This window comes from Chrysochloris asiatica, unplaced genomic scaffold (genome assembly GCF_000296735.1).
Source record: "Chrysochloris asiatica unplaced genomic scaffold, ChrAsi1.0 scaffold00102, whole genome shotgun sequence".
NCBI lineage: Eukaryota > Metazoa > Chordata > Mammalia > Afrosoricida > Chrysochloridae > Chrysochloris > Chrysochloris asiatica.
Window position 1 is genome coordinate 2,494,854 of NW_006408620.1, and position 21,529 is coordinate 2,516,382.

General features: G+C 42.4%; 1 protein-coding gene across 1 annotated transcript in view; it reads right to left on the reverse strand.

The window, feature by feature from the left end:
* Positions 1 to 21,529, reverse strand: part of MKL2 (MKL/myocardin-like 2) — a 140,606-nt gene that overhangs the window by 30,972 nt on the left and 88,105 nt on the right. Inside the window, exons 3-6 of the mRNA XM_006867201.1 lie at positions 17,821 to 17,876; positions 16,658 to 16,733; positions 12,421 to 12,582; positions 10,140 to 10,318 (exon numbers count right to left, since the gene is read on the reverse strand). Coding sequence (XP_006867263.1) covers positions 10,140 to 10,318; positions 12,421 to 12,582; positions 16,658 to 16,733; positions 17,821 to 17,876 — 473 coding nt within the window. The remainder of the gene's footprint in view (positions 1 to 10,139; positions 10,319 to 12,420; positions 12,583 to 16,657; positions 16,734 to 17,820; positions 17,877 to 21,529) is intronic.

Sequence of the window (21,529 nt, forward strand, 5' to 3'; positions counted from 1 at the left end):
AAATGAACACCAGTCAATGAATGAATTCAATATAAACCCAAAACATATGCCATGCATGTTTCATACATGGATTTTTTATGTGAAATTCGGACCACTTGTGTCTGTGATGTAAAATCATAACCTCAGGTGCTTTCCGTTTAGAACAAGCAGCTGAACTAAAAGTCAATTAACCCACTGACACAGTAGCTAGCAGACAACTGTCAGGACTGAACCACATCACATGATCAGAGTTGGGGATTTGCAAGTATCTCTTTTCAGAGGCTGTAAATCTTTACGGGAGCAGAAAGTCTCATCTTTCTCCCATGGAACGGCTGGTAGTTTTGAACTGCTGACCTTGAGGGTAACAGCCCGACTTGTAAACACTACATTACTAGAACTCCTTGTTACTATTGTTCAGCACTGTCAACTCAGTTTTGATTCATAGCAACCCAGTACAGGATTTCCAAGGAGAGGCTGGTGGGTCTGAACCACCAACCTGTGGTTAGCCATCCAGTGCTGATCCTACAGTGTCACACCAATACATACGTAAAATCTTAAAATGTTAAGTCTGTTCGTTTAGTGCTTCCAATTTTTAATAGTTACCATAACCAATACTAGGAATCCTGGTGTGGTGCTGTAGGAACAGCACTAGACTGCTAGCCACAAGGCTGGCAGCGCAAACCCACTAGCTGCTCCTTGAAAATGCCATGCAGAGTCACTATGAATTGGAACTGGTTCAACGGCAAACAATAAAGCATAACCAATGCTGGTGTAACGTTGTAAGATAAGCACCGGACTGTGAACCACAAGGTTAGCAGTTCAAACCCACCAGCCACTTGGAAATCCTATACAATGTTGCTATGAGCTAGGGCTTAACAATGACAAACATAACCAATACTACTTCAACTTAAATAAACCACTAGTCACTTAGTGTGCAACCCACTCTAACCAGTAATGAGTCTCTTACTTTCGGTGCTAACTCCACAGATGGATCAAGATAAATATTTCCTTAATGCTTTGGACCGACTTTAAGGAGCCCTAGAGGCGCAATGGACCACTCCCTGGGAGTAAGATGAGGCTCTCTGATTCTCTGGAGAATTACAGCCTTGAAAACCCTGTGGAGTAGTTCTATGGTATCCCATGGGCTCACCGGGTCGGAACCAACTTGATGGCAGTGGGTTTGGTCTGGTGTTCATCTTCTTTTACACACAGTTCCCTTTGTAAAGTTGGCACATATTATCTGGCTTATTCTCCGGAATTATAGTAGACATGCGAGGTTTATACCATAACCCGGTGTGGCCACGTTAGGGATCCACAGTTTAGTCAAAGTTATCCTTAGGGCCAGAACAGGAAAGAATAATTAAGTGTTAGGATAACTATTACTCATGTTTCCTAAGTGAACTCAACTAGAGTCGAGCACGTGGAGTCAAAGAATGTCCTCTTTTCTTATATAACACATGTAACAGCCTCACGATGAGGAGGAAGAGGATGGATGACACAGAATGAGGTTTTGGGAAGTAGTCTCACGGAGGAGTTTAACAGTTGATCTGAGAGATAAATGCCTTTTCGTGGCTTCTGTCCCACCAGTTAGTGCTCACCAAGTGTCAGTCATTGTTGTTTTATTATTATTATTTTAATTTTCTTAGTTACAGTCAACAAACGTTTATTTACTTGTAAATGAACTGGCAAGACCTAGTCTGTTGAATGCACCATTTTAGGAACTCCGTGATTGGTCTTTAGAGAATGGAGTCAAGAACCGACTGGAACACAAATTCAGCTGCTGTTGGAAACCAGCTCACTAAGTATTAACCATGGTGGCAGGTTCTGGACACTGAAGTCACAGAAAGCGCACCTGAAGGGGTGACAGTGGACATCCTAGTCAGTACTTGGATGCCCTACTGAGGGTTTTATTGAAAAGCACTTGCAATAAAAGTTAGTTTAATTTGATTGTTTGTCTAATGACTTACCTAGTGGATCTTTAAAAAAAAATTTTTTTTATTATGGTTTGGATGAAAATTAACCAAGCAAATCAGTTTTCCCTTTAATAACTTACACACGTTTTGTTTTGTGGTACTGATACAGTGTAACCACATTCCTCCCATTTCTTTCCTATTTTCATTTTCATTCTTGTCTTCTGAGCCTTTGTTTTTGGGGCAAATGCTGCCCTTTTGGTCTTATTTAGTTGATTGCGCTAAGGAGGGTATTTCTCTCTGGTGTTACCATTCAGTTTACAGATCTGTCCTCAGAAACCCTGTGTAGGGTTGCTATGAGTTAGAAGAGACTTGACGGCCCTTACCAACAATAATAACAGTTGTTTGGTGGAAAGGTGAACTGCGGGGTGAGTTCAGGGTCAGGTGTGAAGGGCGCCTAAGAGCTGGAACCTGGGGGCCCACCAGTAAGCCTGGTCTGTTTGATTGTGACTTTTGCTTCCGTTTTCTCGCACTCTATCCAGGACCTTCTAACATGACTCCATTTAGAGCCATCAGTCGTGGTGGCTGGGCACCGTTGGTTTCTTCCAGTCTCAGGGTTGTGGAGGTTGAGGGTTACATGGTCATTTAGGCCTTTGGACCAAAGGTTTCCTTATGTCTAATTTACTTCACTCTCTTTACTTTACGCAGGCAGAAAGCTGCTCCCAGTTTCCACTGGGGTCTTAATATAGAATATAGACCAGTACCTTTGTGGACTATGTTATGTCCATTGCCCTAGCTGTCTCCCAGGACGACGGTCCTAAGTGTCCGAGCCTACTGACTCATCCCTGCAGGATGCTTGATTAGGGTGAAGATGTTTCCACAACTTTGCCCCATGGTATGCTCTACTATCTACATGGATATATTGCAGCACATAGAAACGCTGATGTAGAAATATCCCCTGCCAAACCTATATATACACGTAGGTACAGTCTCATTCACCTTCCCACACCTGTTCGTCTACCTCTGTATCCACTTGTGGATTACTGTTATGACCTGTGGCAGGATTGGGCATGTAACATTCACCTTTGCTGTCTGTAACTCTTGTCAAAGTGTCTTTATCTTGGTCTTATTGTACTGGTCTCTCCCTTACTGTATTCTGCCTTTCCCTTTATCCAAGTTATCCAAGTTAATACATTATTTCCTCTCTAGTTAGGGATTTTCCCTCCCCTTCCATCCCAGGAAATCATCAAAGAATTACTTATTAGACCTGGCTCATTCTCTTAGCTAGCTTGAATTTAGAGTTTATGAAATATGTGGCAAAAGATCAGGTACCAGAATGTAACTTGGATACAATTTGAATGAAGTAGGAAGTTTACCAAATTCTGTTCAACTTGTCTTCCCGAAAATACACAGAATACCAAACCAATACGGGAGCATGGTAGCTTTAGAGAATAAGTACTGGTCTGTGAATTAAAAATTGGTGGTTCGAGTCCACCAGCAGCTCCTCAGGAGATACATGAGGCTGTCTGCTCCTGCAAAGATGTACAGCTTCGGAAACCCTGTACAGGGTCGCTACGAGTTAGAGCCGACTCCACAGCACATGACAACAACAAGAACCTGACCAATAAGGCTCCTTTATTTATTAGGCTTTGAAACTTAACACAGGTCCTGTTTGACCACGAGTGCTGTTTAACATCTGTGTGTTTAAAATAAATGATCAATTAAAGAGTTTAATAAATCTCTTAGTGAAAGAAATCCCCAGTTTCTGGTGCCCACATATGACTGACTGGTCTTGATTTTTTTTATAGCTTTCCATTGTTCACGAGTTGCTTAAGCATAAAACAAACTGACCTCCAGAATGTGATGTGTATCCCATTAATATTTTGGCAAATTCCTTTCCAGCTGCACTTTGTTCAGAATTGAAAAGACAAGAAAAAATCCAGGGAGAAGCAGTTTTTGTCCCTAATAGACCACACAGAACTACATTTCAACAAAGAATTTTTTTGACTGCTAACATTTACATTTTTAAAAAGAGGACACGGTGGCATTTTGTACTCCCTACATTGTAAAGTCATTAGTATTTTAGCACTGGGGTCGCAAAAGAAGTGGCTAAAAAAAATCCATTCTTTACCTAGATGTTATGTGTTATAATAATTTGTAGAGAATGTCTCTTATTTAAATACTTTTCTGTAGGACTTAATTTAATCCTCATTTTTTAATCTGTGTATTCTGAAAAAGAATTAAGAAGAATGTATATCCTAGTGTGGCACTGTAGGATAAGCTCTGGACTGCTAACCGCAAGGTCCATAGTTCAAACCCACGAGCTGCTCTTTTGGAGACAGATGAGACTTTCTGCTCCCATGAAGATTTACAGCCTCGGAAACCCTACTCAGGGTTGCTATGAATCGGATTCAACTTGATGGCAGTACGTTTGATTTGGTTTTAAATTTCATAAAAGCAGCCCTGGTTAAGAATCGGCCTGCTAAGGGCCAGGTCAGAGGTTTGAGCCCAGCAGCCGCTCTGCGGACATCAGACTTGGTAGTCTGTTTCCATAAAGCCTCACAGCCTCAGGAACCCTAGGCAGAGCAGTTCTACTCTGTCCTAGAGAGTTAATGAGTTGGAATCGACTCCACAGCACGCGGTTCACTTGGATCACATGACATAAAACATTTGGGAATAAAGCAAGTGCTAAAGAAACCCTGAACCTACTTTTCTCTTAGGTGCTCTGGTAGCGTGACAGACTGTTACATGCAAAGTTATCAGTTCGAATCCACCAGCCACTCCTGGGGAAAGACGAGGCTTTGTGATCCTGTCTTTACAGCCTCAGAAACCCTCTACAGGGTCGCTATGTTGTTGTTATGTGCCGTCGAGTCGATTCCAACCCACAGTGACCCTGTATAAGGTTTCCAAGAAGCAGCTGGTGAGCTTGAACCACTGACGTTGCAGTCTTACGCATTAGCCTACAGCGCCACAGCAGGGTCGCTATGAGTCAGCACCAACTCCAACAGCACACAATCTTCACCACCACTTTTCCCTTAGCAAATTATCCGTACATGAAACTGTTCAAAGATTTTCTCTGTAATTCCCTACACTGACTGTGAGTTTTGTAGCAGGCTGAGTACTAACAAAATTAGAATTAGAAACCACAGGAGTACCTGTGCAGCACAGAAAGGAGTTTCACCAAATATGAGCACAGCTGGCTTAGGTGAAGACCAACAGCAGAGTTCAGCAGAGTTGCTCCATCCGGGGTCTGTGGGCCTGTGAGACCAGCGTGCAACAGTGCAAGAGGTCTCCCTCCTACGGCTGTGCAAACCGCCCCCCCATCCCCCATTGCCTCTTCCTGTGCTTTACAGGGAGGGCTAGTCCACAAGGGGTCTGAAAGTGCTCACACTTCTGAAAAACAGATACTAGGCCATTACAGCAAGAGGCTGGTCGACAGTGAAGAAACTCCCTGTCAAACTGTTAATACTGAGTTTCCATTTTAAGAATTATAAATCAAGAATCTCAAAGTATACTGAACATATGAAAGTTTATATTGCTCTTTTATTATTTTTGCTTAATTACATATATAAGACTGTCTTTTGGGGACGTAAAGAGTCCGCTTGGTACAGTGGGTTAAGTATTAGGCTGTTAACCACAAGGTCAGTGGTTCAAACCCACCAAGTGCTCTGTGGGAATGAAGAGATTGTCTGCTCCTATAAAGACTGAATCTTGGAAACCCTAGGGAGCAGTTCTACTCCATCTGTCCTCTAGTCACTGAGAGTTGGAATTGACTGGATGGCAGTGGGCTTTGGAGACGTAATGTTCATTGTAAAGTAGGAAAAGTACGCTGTAGAGAGAATCTCCTTGGGCTTTTCATTTGGTAATTCAGCAAGCCTGGCTGTACTGGTGGGAGGCTGCTCGGATGCATGGTGGGGATGTCCCTGCCCTCTAGGAACTTGCTCTCTAATGAGAAGCAGAGTTTTAAGGTACTTTCCCCTTGAGTTACAAACACAAAGAGCAGCTACTGAGATTAAATGTTGCAGTTTACACATATATATGAGATGCCTGGCCAAATACTGTAAACAAATGGTGGGCAATACTGAAAAGAATTAAGCTAAACAACTTTCCCACACAGAACCAATCCCAAAGACTTCAGAGACATTACAAAGCTTGTTTTTACTGTCAATTCCAAACGGAGGCCCTGGAACCCTACCTACAAGCTCTTTATTGGTAAGTGCTGTCGAGTTGGTTCAGACTCACAGAGATCCTGTACAGGGTTTCCAAGGAGCAGCTGGTGAGTTTGAACTGTCGACCTCGTGATACAGTGCTGTACCCTGCAGCATCACACCAGGACTTTGGGCAATGACAGGAGTCCTAAGGCCACCTCAGGGTGCTCTCTTAGAGCAGTGCAGTGTGTTCTCAGGCGGAGGCTGCACGAACTGCAGGACTGGTGGAGGGTGTCAGACGCTTACTGCGGAAACTTCTATAACGGGTGACAGTCTAAACATGCAAAAGCTGCCGCTGCTGGTAACTGCCGTGCAGTCAGTTCTGACCCACAGCGACGCCCTATAGGGTTTCTGAGAAGCGGAGGGTGGGTCTGAGCTGCCGACTTTGAGGTTAGCAGTTGAGTGCTGATCCCACACTGGATTTTATGAAGGGCACACAATTTAAAGAGGCTTCAAGGCCAAGGGTACAGAAATCCACTCACAGGTAAAGCCGGAATGGAGCCTTATCTGCCTCGAGGTTCTTCTTGAATGTACATAAATAGACTTTGGGACAACTGTTTTCCAAAAGTGGGTTTTTGCCCACAGGCCTTGCTGCCTCATGGAGACCAGACCCTATGGGACAGAGCAGAACTGGTCCACAGGGATCCTAAGGGCATCACCTTTACGGAAGCAGACCACCACAGCCTTCTCCTGAGGAAGAGCTGTTGAGTTTGAACTGCTGATCTTTGGGTTATAACCAGTGCTCCATCAAAGTGTTTCTGAGACAGAGGCAGCAGGCAGAATGGGTATTACAACTTCAACAGGAATCAGAAAAACTAACACCTAAGGCCAGAAATGATCTGTGGGCAATAAAACATTTATGTTCATTCTTCACAAAATCTTGTTACGCCAATGTTCCCTCAAGGCATTCTGGAATGTCCACTTACTGGGTGGGGCTGCCTGTGCCTTACATTTCTCACTTACAGACTAAACTGACAGTAAAGCAAATGTCAGGGGACAAACATCAAAGCCTAATAGTACAGGCAGCACCGGAGTCGAGGGGCCACCTCCTGTTCTGATTTACTAATGAAAACCACTCTGGCCATACTCAAGGCGAACTGGAATCCTGACTCATTCACAGAGCGGCAGAGATAAGTAGAGCTGGTTTTTAATGATATTTACTTGCATACTTGACATTCTTTTTAGCCCTATTTTTAAAACTCAACCAGGGTGGGGGCTGGTGTCCCCTGCCCTCCTCTTCAGACCCTCATGTGTCCCCTGGCTAGAGGAGGGCTGCAGTTCCTCTGCCCTGGCTGATGGTGAACTTGATGGCAGTCGTCCACACTACCTTTTGATGAAGCTGAGCTGCAGAGACACTACCCACAGATGGGAGGGCACAGCTTGGCTTCATTCAGTTCAGCCTGGGCCCAGATACCTGTTCTGTTCTGGCCCTGAGTCTGATACTGAAGACACTCACACACAAAACTAAAACAGCTCCGGTCCCCTCAGACTTAAAGTCCTAGCCTCATAGGCTTACCTCTGATTTGGGGGCATGGAGTCAGGAAGTAAAGAAACTAATATACAAAAGGGGGTTTCAAAAAGTTCATGGAAAACTTCCCTTCTCTTTGAATTCCATTTTCCCACGCACTTTCCAGATCACAGCAACAAGGGCAATAATGAGACGAAGACTGAAAGAGGTGGTTCCGAGCAAACGGACAAGAACGAGAAGGCAGGCTGTACCAAACATGCAAATCCACCATCCCTAAGCCGCCATCCCTCTCTGGGCCTGGGCTCTGCTGTTGTGAAAAGGCTTAGAGCAGACCACTGCTCAGTTCTTTTCCAACTCAACAATTTATGAAGCTGAGCTTTACGGAAAAGATCTTCTGCAGAACCAGACCACTCCCAGTAAGTAGCTCTAGAGTTTCAACTTAAAGCAAACATGCCCTAAGGAGAGAAGAACCCCAGCAAACTGTCGTTGCTGTTGTGAGGTGCCACCGAGTTGGTACAGGCTCAGAGCGACCCTGTGTACAGCAGCATGAAACACATCCTCACTGCTATTGTCATGTATGAGCCCATTACTGCTGCCCTTGTGTTAATCCATCTTGTTGGAGTTTCTTTCTCTTTTCTGCTTTTCCAAACATGATGTTCTTCTCCAGGAACCTTCCTGATAACATGGCCAAAGTACAAGAGACCAAATCTTACTATCCAGGTCTGTAAAGAACATTCTGGCTGTACTTCATCCAAGACAGATCTGTTTGTTCTTCTGGCTGTTCACAGTGCTTTCAATACTCTCCCCCACAGCACGCAACTCAAATGCAAACTAGTGAATGTCACGTACAGCACGGTGGTGTTAGGTGCCCGTGAGTCAGTTCCGACTCATGGTGACCCAATGCACAACAGAACGAAACACTGTCCAGTGCTGCACCAACCTCACAGTTGTCACGTTTGAGCCCACTGCTACAACCCCTGTGCCAATGTACAGTATAAGAGTCTTATAAAACCAATGGACATGGACAAAGAACACGAACACCCATGAAAACTATGAAATGCACACTTCCAATTTAACGAATAAAAGAATATTTCTATACACCTTCACATGCACTAGACCCCCAGTTCCTAATAGGATCTGATATAGAACAGGTGCTCAATTGATACCTGCTGAACAAAGGAATTCTATCTCACCGACAATTCAAGACCCAATTGAATCACTTATGTCTCCAGACAGCATGTAAGGTGAAAACAACTGCATTACTTAAGTGTGGTAAAGAAACACTATCTGGGGAAATCTGTCTTATCTTTCTGGATGGCAACAACCTCTCATGCAGGTACAATTGTCGCGATGCAATTAAAGACTAGGTGGCTGAGTTGACAAAAATTCTGCTTTACTAATAATAAAGCTCCAGCCATGCTAACGGCTGTCTGGTGTCCTGATTCATTCAGAATTAAGTAGAGAAAAAGGTGTCTACCTTGTGCCTAACAGGTCCATTGTACTATTTGGCAATTTATCTGAATGAATAATCTGAGATGAGCCTGGAAGTACATGTATTCAAACCCCAGAGTGCAGTAAACGCGTGGGACTCGAAAAGGAGCTGATATGAAAATGCATGTGTAACAGTAAACACAGGAGACAAATCTAGATGACCAACAACAGAAAACTGGTTCAAAGAACCATGGTCTACCATCCAAATGACTACTATGGAGCCATGTCAGGCAATATGGGTACAGACTTATGACCAGAAAAGCTACAAAAGCAAGCTTCATATTGCATTGGGCAAATCTGCTGCAAAAAATCTCTTTAAAGTGTTACAAAAGTAAAGATGTCACTTTTAGGACTAAGGTGTGCCCTAACTAATTCATGGGACTTACAACTGCCTCATATGCACAGACAGCTGGACACTGAATAAGGAAGACTGGAGTAGAATTGATGCATTTGAATTGGGAAACAATATCGAATATACCACGGAATGCCAGAAGAATGAACAAAACTGTCTGCAAAGAAGTACAACCAGAATGCACATTGGAAGCAAAGCTCCCGGCACTTTGTCTCACATACTCTGGACATGTTATCGGGAGGGATCAGTCCCTGGAGAAGGGCATCGTGCTTGCTAATGGAGGTCTGTGGAAGCCCCCTAATGAGATGGACTGGCATGGTGGCTACAACACTGGGCTCACCATAGGACAATGGAAAGGATGGTGCGGGATCGGGCAGCCTGTGGTTCTGTTGTGCACAGGGTTGCCATGAGTTGGAACCAACAGGATGACACCTAACAATAGCAACAACATGGTTGGGACAGTGGCAGGATAATGACCACTAAGTGCTGAGGGCACGAGGTTTCTTCTGGACGAAGAAAATGTTCTGGAATTAGATGGTGTGATCGTTACTACAAACCATTGACTCATACACTTTAAAAGGGTGAATTTTATGGTATGTGACTGGATCTTTATAAAAATTTTTCAAAGATAGGAACCATATATAAAATAACAACGATGTCTGATGACCTGAGCTGCCATACCCTGAGAGAAGCACTTTCCCTGTGAAGCAAAGGTCAGAGAGAGGGAGTACCTGGGCTGGAGGGTTTGCAGTCACAGGAGATGCGGATTCACTGACTTTGGGCTCACTTGGGGACGCAGCTGAGCCCTGTGAGTCTTGGCTGGCCGGCTGGTCTGGAGACAATGCATCGCTGCTGTCTTCATCAAATGAGAAATCGCCCTGTGTTTGGGGGTAGTCCTCTTTCCCAACGCCTGCAGAAAGAAAGGGTTAACTTGTTTTGGCCTGGAAATACCACACTTAAAAAGAAAAAGGAGAAACACTGTTTTCTATGAGAACTTTAGAGGTTGGTTAAAACAACAGTATATTGCTGAACATTATCTACCTACCAATGAAAAAACACACTCCAGTACAATGCATGCTTTAAAACAAAACTAAACCTGAATCAGCTTAAGCCTCTGAGTCCAGTTACCAGTTACAGATGTATAGGAGACAGAGGATCGTTCTTAGTGATAAATGGGGATGCAAACACCATCAACAAAACTCCAAACAAACTCATTGCATCACCAAATAAACAGTAAGGTTAAAACAAATGGGGGGAGGGGATGGAAGGCAGTAGATTGATTAAAGAGACTATCAACCACAGGTAATAAGTAGGCCTGGTTTGGATCCTGATTGGGAATTCAACTGTTAAAAATTCTTAGAGGTAGTCAGGAAATGAGACTGTGACCGGGTATCTGGTTTGCTTGAGCATTTTACTGCAGTTTGGGTGAGGGAATATCTGTTGTTAAATTTCCCCTACAAGGACTAGCCTCACCATAATGACATCTTATCTTAGGGGGGTCCATTTCTTTGGGACTGCGTAGAATCGCAGATGATTGCCTACTTAGAATATTGAATATGAATTACCTAAAATTTAAGTCCATGTTAACCCCAAAATACGAAGTTTCCACGTGTAAAATAAACTAGTAGTTTTTGAAATGGAACATTAAGTTTTCAAAATTGCTCTTGGAATAAATAGCAATACACTGGACATTATCACTTTTTTTTCTGCTCAAGCATATGACTGAAATCCTGCTGTGAGCAGGAAAAGCACTGGACTGGTAACTGCAAGGTCGGCGGTTCAAACCTACCAGCTGTTCTATGGAAACCCCATACAGGGTTGCTATGAGTTACAACCGACTCGACTACACTTAAAAACAACCAAAACTATGTATGTCAGAAATCAAAACAATCAGGAAAAGAAATGTTGCGGTGAAGTGCTGATGAGTTGGTTCTGACTCACAGCACCTTGCTTATGACTTTCTAGGAGCGGCTGGTGGGTTTGAACCATCAACCTTATGGTTAGTAGTCCAGTGCTTATCATACAGTACCACACCATGACTCCAAGGAAGAGACACATATCTGTAATTAACTACGATAAGATTATAATCAAATAGGTTATTTTATTAAAGTCTTATTGTAGTTAATTACTTGTTCTTGTTGTTGTTGTTGTTAAGTGCTGTGGAGTCGGTTCCGACTCATAGTGACCCTGCATAGGGTTTTCCAAGGCTATAAATCTTTACGGGAGCAGAACGCCTCATCTTTCTCCTGCGGAACTGCTGGTAGTTTCGAACTGCGGACCTTGCTGTTCACAGCCCGATTCGTAACCACTACGCTACCAGAGCTCCTTGTAGTTAATTACAGATATCTATTATGAAGGAAGAGGCTTCAAAATGTTCATGGGAAAATGAAATGAAAAGATAATGGGACTTGTCCACAGACTTGTTAAAGCCCCCTTGCATTACCATTCTTAATGAGGACTTCTATTTCTGCTATTCACTTTCCTAAGGTAACACTGAACAAGCCATTGTTATCTTTCCTAAAGTAGACAGAAATAAAGCAATGACAAGTTAGTGAAAATATGAAACAAAAATTAAGCAATACAATACTCAGAAAACAGGATAAGGAAATCAGAGCCCAAGTCTTAAACCGCAACTGTAAGTAGGGGGATGTTTGTGTCCATTAAGGTAACTGGTAACTGGTGCTAAGCTTACATCCCGTGAGGTCACAGCAACGGTAACACTCTAGTGAAAACTGCTTCAAGTGTCAATCAATTTCTGGGGTGTTACAGGACCAGCACTGGACCGCTAACTGCAAGGCTGATGGTTTACACCTGCCAGCTGCTCCTCAAAACCCTATACAGAGCCACCATGACTGCGAACTGACTAAAGGGCACATAACAACAGTGAACCCAGAAAAGAATGGTCATGACTGATGCTAGTTTTGCATTTTTTAAAAAACATTTGTTTTATCTTAACTTCTCAAGTTTCAAATACTCTTTCTCAGAGAAAAGAGATCATTTTGCGAGTCTTGCCTATAATAGCTTCCTTAACACTGCAGTCTACAGGGAGGATGTTCTTCTCCACCAGTTCCATAGGACCCGGCCTTTGAGCAATCTTTTCATTCAGATCATCAGCTAGTCGAGCTCTTTTCAGCTTCATCTGTGTCGCCTGGAGGGATGGCTCTGCAAACGTTTCTGAAAAAGGAAACAGAGATTTAACGACTACTTGAATAGCATTTCTATTTCCTAATGTAATTCCAGGGTGACTAATTTATCCATGTGTTCTCAGCATATTTATAGGAGAAAACGACGGTTTCTGAATGCTCCTGGACACATTTTATATTTTGAGTTCTGGATTGCTTTAGACTGTCTATATAATATGGATAACCACAGGCTAATTTAACAAGAACTTAGCCAAAAATGAGATATCACTACTGTTCATTTATGGTGGAAATCAAATTCACATATACAAGCTATTGGAGATAAGACTGATAAGCAAGGCAGGCGTGGCCCCAACAGTAAGAAGTTCACAGCTTTAGATATAGCTTCACTGCCAAGTCAACACCTAGGAGGGTGAACATCATCTCAGGCTACACGGCTCTCTGCAGGGTCAATGGGAAGAACTATAATTCACATTCTTGGATTGAGCCCGGTGCATTTCAGAATTGAATTAAGCATCTGTTTAAGAACGTTTAATTACATTAGTATTCATCACACAAGTATTAAATCATCTGCTCATCAAGGAATAAAGGTAGTACAACCAACGTGAAGTTACTCAAGTACTCAAAATCCATTCATCTGTTTCATTCTGTCAATTTCTTGTGTTTCTGGTAACTTGCACCAACATTTCTTTTCACTACTCAAAGTATTGATTATAATTTATTTAAAAAATTCTGATGAGGTGTCAAGCAAACAATTCAGATTTGAAAGTTGCTTGCCTCCTAAGTTCTACAGTAGGTGGTCTTTTGAGGAACTTGTCCGTAAGTATTCTTAGCATTAACTGACATTCTCTGTTCTTCAGGCAAAATATCCTGGTTGAAGCCAAGACTCACTGAAGGCCATAAGCCACTCTCCACACACCTGTGACTTCTCTTTCCACCAGCTAAGGTGATACTTACCAAAAGGCAACCTTGACTGTCCATAAGAAAGTTCATCTCTGTTGTAATTGTTACTACCACTGAATGATTTCATTAAAAGTTTTGGGAGAAATGACAGCTTTCCAAAGTACAATTATTTCTTGGAAACTTAGGCTAATTGCTTTGGAAAGAATTGAGAAAAAGATGGCAAATCTAAGATCTTAGAACTCAGACCACTTTCCACTGTCTTTACTATTTTTCTCTACCAGAGGTGGAAATTGATGTGCAATGACTATTGTTTATACAATAAAGATGACATAAATTCTGTCTACTTAAGCTATCCCTTAAGGGAAGACCCTGGTCTTGTATTGGAAATAAATGCACAATCTTATGCTGTCTATGAAAATAATGTGCACATATCCTATTGTCAGAATTTTCCTGTAGAAACAACTGTGGCCCCAATCTTGTTAGTATCTGGTTCTAATCAGACAGGGAGGTGGGGGAGAATGAGAGGATTTGAATCAGTCACAGGCTGAGTTTTAAATGTTTGTTAAGATCCAGGATGGATGGCCTGCCTTTCTCCCTCTCTCATTAGCATCATCCAAGTGATAGCAGGAATGTTTGGCAAGAAAATACTTCAAAAGTAAATAACTGTTGTTAGGTGCCATCAAGTCGGCTCCCACTCATCCCATGCACAACAGAACCAAACCCTGCCGGCTCCTGCCCCAGCCTCACAAGTGGTGTGGTATTGAGCTCACTGCTGCAGCCACTGTGCTAATCTAGCTCAATAGGGGTCTTCTTTTTGCTGACCCTCCACTTTCCCAAGCACGATGTCCTCTTCCAGGGACTGGTTCTTTCTGATAACATGTACAAAGTACATGAGGCAAAGGCTCACCGTTCCCACTTCTAAGAAGCGACCCAGCCAGATGGCTCCCAAAACAGATGTGTTGATACTTCTGGCAGTCCACAGTACTTTCAATATCTTTACGCCAGCAACATAATTCAAATATATAAATTCTTCTCTGGTCTTCCTTTTTCATTGCTCAACTTTCAAATGCATTGTTAGAGCCTGGCATTTTGGTCTGTTTCTGCTCTTACTCTTACCTCCCAATTTCCGTGAGGTTGGGTCTGATTTTAGGCACTGAGCTTGAGCGAATAATTTAGACTTCTGCCTGCCAAACATCGACTCCAATCAGAGTTGGGTCAATGTTAAAATATGCTGGGGTTAGTTTCAAGGTATTCTTAAAATTGTAGATGGCACATTCTTCCTAACTTGAAATATCCCAATTTGAAAACAGACGTTCTAAAACTACCACTTACGGTTCATTTATATATTCCAATAGCTCTTTAAATGTTGGGTGAACTTTTTGTAAAAAAATGCACATAGGATTCCTCTTGATAGTTTAATGCATTTGCCTTGGCTTTAATTCTATTAATAAAGATTGTTCCAGCCCCTGGTAAGTTAAGGTATTTTCAGGCACGCAAGGAGTCAGTTACGTGGTTACTTACCAGTGAACCAGTGTCTCTGAAGAGTCACTTATCCCTGACAGCCGGTGGCTGCTTCGACCCTACCAGTGGAGCTCTGGAAATGCGTTTGTTGTCCTTTGGGTTCCTGAGAATGCAGCCCAAAGTGGAGACAGGCCCATGGCGCACTTCCCAACCCCCTCCCCCTGGAATAGTGAGTAAGTCACACAATCCAAGGTTCTTTGGATGTGATACTTGGAGCTTCTTTACATTTTGACTGTGGAGCCAGCCTGGATGTGTCCTTTAGCCCAACAACGTGTTTCCTACAGCAAGAGTCCTGGTTACAGTCTGTAATTTCTTCGTTTGCGTGTTTATTACCAGACTCTGCCACTAGAGGGTCTGCCCCATGAAGGCAGGCACCCATCAGTGTGGCTCACTTTTCAGGCCTCTGGTGCCTAGCAAGTTGGTCAACAGACAGACACCTCTACTAACAGTGACCTTGGTGTAGCCTGAAGGTTTCGTTTTTGGACAGTCTGACCTTTAGGATGCTATTCCTTTTGCAGAGCTACCATCTAATACAAATGTCTGTAACATTGATCTCACTCTACTCCTAATTCTATCTTTAGGTCCAGAGAGGACAACCCTCATCCTCTTCCACCTGATTATTTATCTATAAATATTGGAGCAATTCTGAGACTCTTCCTGAGTCTTCTCAGTGTAACTTGGGTGCTTATGGTGACTTTCAAGAATGCAATTTCTTTAGAGATAAAAAACATCCCAGCCGGAACCACAAGCTTTGCCAAAGTTGGACTGGGATTGTTCCTACCAGCCTCATAAGTGATGAGATTAGATCATCAAGTCACCTTTGGGGTGGGGGAGTTGTGGCCAAGTGCAATCGGCTCCATGCGGACTCACAGGGCAGAGAGGAACTGCCCCCAGGGTCTCCTTGATTGAAAGCGTTATGGGCATAGATTACCAGGTCTTTTTTCTAGCAGAGTGGCTGGATGGGTTCAAACTATTGACTTTTGGGTTAATAGTCAAATGCTTAACTGCTGTGCCACCAGAATTCCTTAGAGGGTGGAAAGGAGGTATTTGGAACACTGGTCAGAGTGAGCTGGTTGCCATGGGCCTGAGCACCAAAGGGAAGACAGTGGGTGTGGCCAACATTCTGGGTAGACACAGCACGCGTGCTGTCGAGTTGACTCTAACGCGTAGGAGCCTGCACAGGGTTTCCGAGGCTATAAATCTGTGCAGGAGAAAAAAAGTCTTATCTGTCTCCTGAAGAGTGGCTGGTGGGCTCAAACCACCAACCTTGTGGCTCACAGTGTTTTTCCTACAGAGCCACTGTGCTCCTTCTTCAGCAGGGTATAAGGAGCTGAAAATCTAAGGGTTAGACTTGTGGCAACTGTATCCCCAATGTGAAGGGCACACATCCCTCAGTGTGGAAAAACTCCTCTGGACCACGAATGTTTTTCCAGAAGAACAGTGGCGGACAGCTATGATACCAGCTGGTTGGCAGAGTCAGTCCAGGAGCGTTCTATGTGGAGAATCAATGCTTCCCCATGTATCTAACAGAACATTTTAGCTTTGGGTCTTCAAGGTGCTAGCCTATTTGGAGGATGTCAGCCTGTGGGGTAAAAAGTTATTAAAATGGGAAGAAATGGAAGGGGTAGAATTCTCACTTCTTTTCTTGAGGAAATGCTGCAAACTGAGGAAAAAGGAGATTTTACCTTCTAAAATATGCATCCTCACAAGTTCGGAACGATCTGGTCGGCTCCGAATCTTATGCTTCAAGAAGTTTTCAGTCTTTAAAAGGAAAGAAAAAGTCTTGTCAATTCTTTATAATTTATCACAGTTTAAAAATCTTCTCAAGGTTCTCTATTTAAATAAACTGTGTACCCTCCTTTTTGTCACGACTTTGAGAAAAGTAGCTATTAGTTCTTAAGAGAAACTATTATCAGATACATGATAATTGATAATAAAATGCAGCATTCATCCTCTGGTAGGTACTTGAAGGGTATGTCGGTGTAAAGTAAGGACTTTATAGACATGTTTCAAAACTTGGCAAAGTCACATAAGAGTTTTGAACATGGTTTTTGAACAGACACAGGATTTAGGTGATTTAAATCTCTAAAAGCACTGAAGTATATACTTCAGGTCAAGTAAAAACCCACTTAGATCACACCACATTTCCTAGAACTCCTAATGTATTCTCTTTGATGTGTTTGCATTCGAATTTGACATTTTCTTAATCAGAACTGCATTCAGTTTCAAACAGGGCTTTAACATGGACTTTATGCATGCCAAAAGACTCTAGCAGACCATTAATGACAACCTGGGAAAATCTTGGATGTCATTATTAAGAAATTTCTATAGTGCATGATGGAAATTTTCCCCAAAACAAATGGACAAGATAAAAAAAGACAATTTAGCATATTGGCACTTTTAAAGGAAAAGAAGAAACACAATTCAGTGAGTGGAATATAGCAATCTCCTTTCATTTCTCCAACTGGCCTCACCTGGGTCCAATGTAGAGGTACCCTAACCTGAGGATCTGTCAGGACCCACTTGGACCGTCCCTTTATAGGGGATCATAGAGCAGAGTCCCCCCTTCGTCCACCTCCCTAAACAGTCCATGTCCTCAAAAGGAAGACTGTGAAGATGAGTCTTTGTGTACAAAATTAGTTTCTGGTTTTAAAGAGCAAAATTTGAACGCCATGTATTTCCTACAAACCCTAAACACACACTCTCGTCTATAGAGCAGGTCTCTCAAGAACGTATGGTATTTGCTCCACGGACACATTTCAGGGTAAGGCTGCTACTTGTACACAGGGACTTTTAGAAGGGAAGAGGGAAGCTGAGAAGTAGAGGATTTAAAACGGAAATTTCTTACTCTGGCTCGCTCCAGGCTTTTTATCTGTTCATGGAATGCCGCTGGGCTCTTCAAGGCTGTGAGAGGAGAAAAGAATGTTTGCACCGCATAAATAGAGGAGGTGATGCGCAGTTAGATGTTACAGTATAGCAGGTTGACATTTCCTCTTAATTTTATTACTCCGCACCTACAGTTCCATTTATTTACTAGTTTCTTCACAGAAGCTGCAAAATGATGAGCCAAAAAGTTACAAAATTAAAATGATGCCTTTTACAAATAAAACAGGTAAATTTTTTTAAAGAAAATTATATACCTAAGGACACTGCAAATACAACTAACTAGGCTAGTTCCGACATGGGTGGGTGGGTGGGGTATCATCATTATCTGATGATTCCTTGGTCTTTGCTCTAATGGACCTCCATGATCTGTCAGTTTTACTGTGTTTGGCTTGCGTGTTGCTGGAATCTATGCCACTGGTATTGTAAATACCAGCAGGGCATCCATGGTGGACAAGTTTCAGCAGCGCTTCCAGACGAAGAAAGATTGAGGAAGTAGAGGCACAATACTTTTGAATGTTTAGCCACAGAAAATCTTATGAACAGTTGCAGAACATTGTCACAGATAGTGCTGCAAGATGAAAACATTATGAATAGCACCAGGATAATGTCAGCTACAGGCAGGAAGATGAGACCCTCAGGTTGGAAGACACTCAAAAAATATGACTGGGGAAGAGGAAACATCAACATGGAAACAACAACACAGATACAGCAGCCAAGAAATCCATAGACAGATCTGCTGCACAAAATCTCCTTCAAGTGTTCAAGAGCAAAGATATCAGTTTGAGGACTAAGGTGAGCCAGATTGGAGCTCTAGTACTTTTGATAGCGCCATATACACGTGAAAGCTGGATAATGAAAAAGGACGACCGTCGAAGAATATTAAAGGTACCACGGACTGCCATGAACAAACAAATCTGTGCTGGAAGATGTGCAGCCGGGACGTTCCTTCAAAGTGAGGGCAATGAGATTTGGTCACTAGTACTCTGGACATGTTGTCAGGAGGAAGCAGTCCTGGAGAAGGACACCATGTCTGGTAAAGTAAAGGATTAGTGAAAAGGAGGAAGCCCTCCAATGAGATGAATTGGCATAGTGGCAGAAGCCATGGGCTCAAGTGTGAAAATTGTGAAGATAGTGCAGAGCTGGGCAGTGTTTTATTCTGTTGTACACAGAGTCGAACTGACTCAATGGCATCTAACAATAAGAAGCTACTGGAAAAGGCTCACATATGCTCAGGAGTGAGCAGGCAGAATTGAACATGCAGACACACTGCACTGTGTGCTCAACAGGCCTGCCTTTCTGTCTATGGAGCCCGTATGCTGTAGTAAGCCCTGTGGTTACTCTTTACAACAACCCTGCAAGGCAGTTATTACCCACCTCCACCCCCGTCCAAGAAAAACTACACTTAAAGGCAAACCAAAACAAAGCTTGCTGTCCAGGAACTGATCCTACTCATGCTAACACCATGTATTTCAGAAAGAACTACGTTCCACAGGGCTTTAATGGCTGTGCACTTTTGAGTCTTCTGATGTACCTCTGGGTGAATGGGAACCAGCACCTTTTCAGAAAGCACTTGGGCCAGTTGAGAGGTTCAAGTTCTTTCTACTATATTTGAGTACCACTGTGCAATGCCCTCTAAAGAAACAGCAATTTTATACTAGGGTAACTGCTAGTGCACAAAAGATTTCAGAATCCCAGGGGGATGGTAAGCAGAGTTTATCAAAACACCATCTACTACCCGACTTCTGTTTATTCTCCTTATCAAACCTTGTGTCCATACTGCGCCTACAAGCCTGGGGCATCAGATGACCTGGATGGGACCCAGGACTGGGCCTACCAGGGCTGTTACCTATAAGCCTGGATCAGTGGGACTCTCAGCTCTGGTGTGTAAAGTCCTGAAAAGACTCTAAGAAGCCCCGCCAATCAGGTTTGGCTTGGGAGCAGCTTCCACAGGTCAGCTAGTGCCGGCCGGGCAGCGGGGTCTCAGCCATCACAATCTGAGCCCATGTGACTGGTTCACAGCTAGGAATGTGGTGGGGGGAAACTTGGCAGAATTATCAAAGCAGCTTTTGACTCTACCACAATGCTGGGTTTAAAACATTTAATTACTAAATTAACAATAGCCCAGAAAGAAAAAAAACTTCAGTGGGAAAAGATCTGCTGTAGGGGAAAACTCATTCTTTATCATAAACAAATAAAAGGTAAGAGAATGATTCACAATATAGTGTGGGAAGCATACATTTATTTTGTAAGTTTTTTCTATTTTTGTAAAGTTAAATAAATAATTTCTTATCAAAGTCAATTTTTTGACAAAATTCCAGTAATTAATCTTAAATAGCCTATATAAACATTCTTCCCTTCTAAAACATCTAACTACTTCCAAGCCATCAAAAGGTAAAGAGGTGACTTGAACATATATTCTAAAGTAATCAATTCTCATAGAAATATGTCCTAAGGTTATTGGAAATATCTATACTTGGCCAAGGAAGGTTCTATTAATAAAAAAATAGAATTTTTTCAGTCCTATATCAAAGACAAAATTAGTTAATAGAGACCATACAGTCGCATCCACCACCACTCATTGGTGAGTTTGTTATACTGTGGTGGTTTGCATGTGGTTGAAAGCTATGCCACTGACATTTAAAATGCCAGGAGAGTAACCTGAGGTGGACAGGTTTCAGCTGACAGATAATGAAGGTGGACCTGGTGATCTATTTTTGAAAAAACTGGCCAGTGAAAATATTATGAATAGTAGCAAAAAAATTAACTTATATGTTCCAGAAGACGAGTTCCTCAGGTTAGAAAGCACTCAAAATACAGCTGAGGAGGAGCCATGTCTTCAAAGTGATGCTGATCTTAACGGCACGGCAGAGTCAAAGCCTCATTTACTGATGTGTCCTAGCTCAAAATGAGAAGAAACAGCTGCAAATTCCAATTAGTAATTGGAATGTGGAATGTATAAAGTATGAATCTAGGTAAACTGGAAGTCTTCAAAAATAAAATGAAACATGAATTGATAGGCTAGTCTGTTAGTGAGCTAAAATGGGCTGGCATTGGCCATTTTGAAACCAATAATCTTATGCATTACTATGCCAGGAATAACAATTTGAAGAGGAATGGTGTTACAATGATTGCCAAAAATAACACTGCAAGATTTACCCTGGAGTACAACACTGTCAGTGACAGGGTAACATCCAATTGTCATAAGAAAGACCAGTAAATAAGACAATGATTCAAATTTATGTAACCATAAAAGCCAATGATGAGGATATTGAAAAAATTCTACCAAATCTTTAGTCTGAAGCTGATCAAACATGCAATCAAGATTCACTGGTGACTGGAATGCAAAGGTGGTAAACAAAGAGGAAGGATCAGTAGTTGGAAAATATGGTCTTAGTGAAATGCTGCTAGAGATCGCATGGTAGAATTTTGCAAAACCAGTGACTTCTTCATTGTAAATACTTTTTTCCAATAGCATAAAAGGCAACTATGTATGTGGACCTCACTAAATGGAGTACACAGGATTCAAGCTGACAGCAAATGTGGAAACAGAGCTCAAGAACAAGGGGCCAAGTGTGCACAGCCTATCCATTGTTCCTATACAAGTTCAGGCTGAAGTTGAAGAAAATGAAAACAAGTTTACAAGAGCTAAAATAGGACCTGGAATATATCCC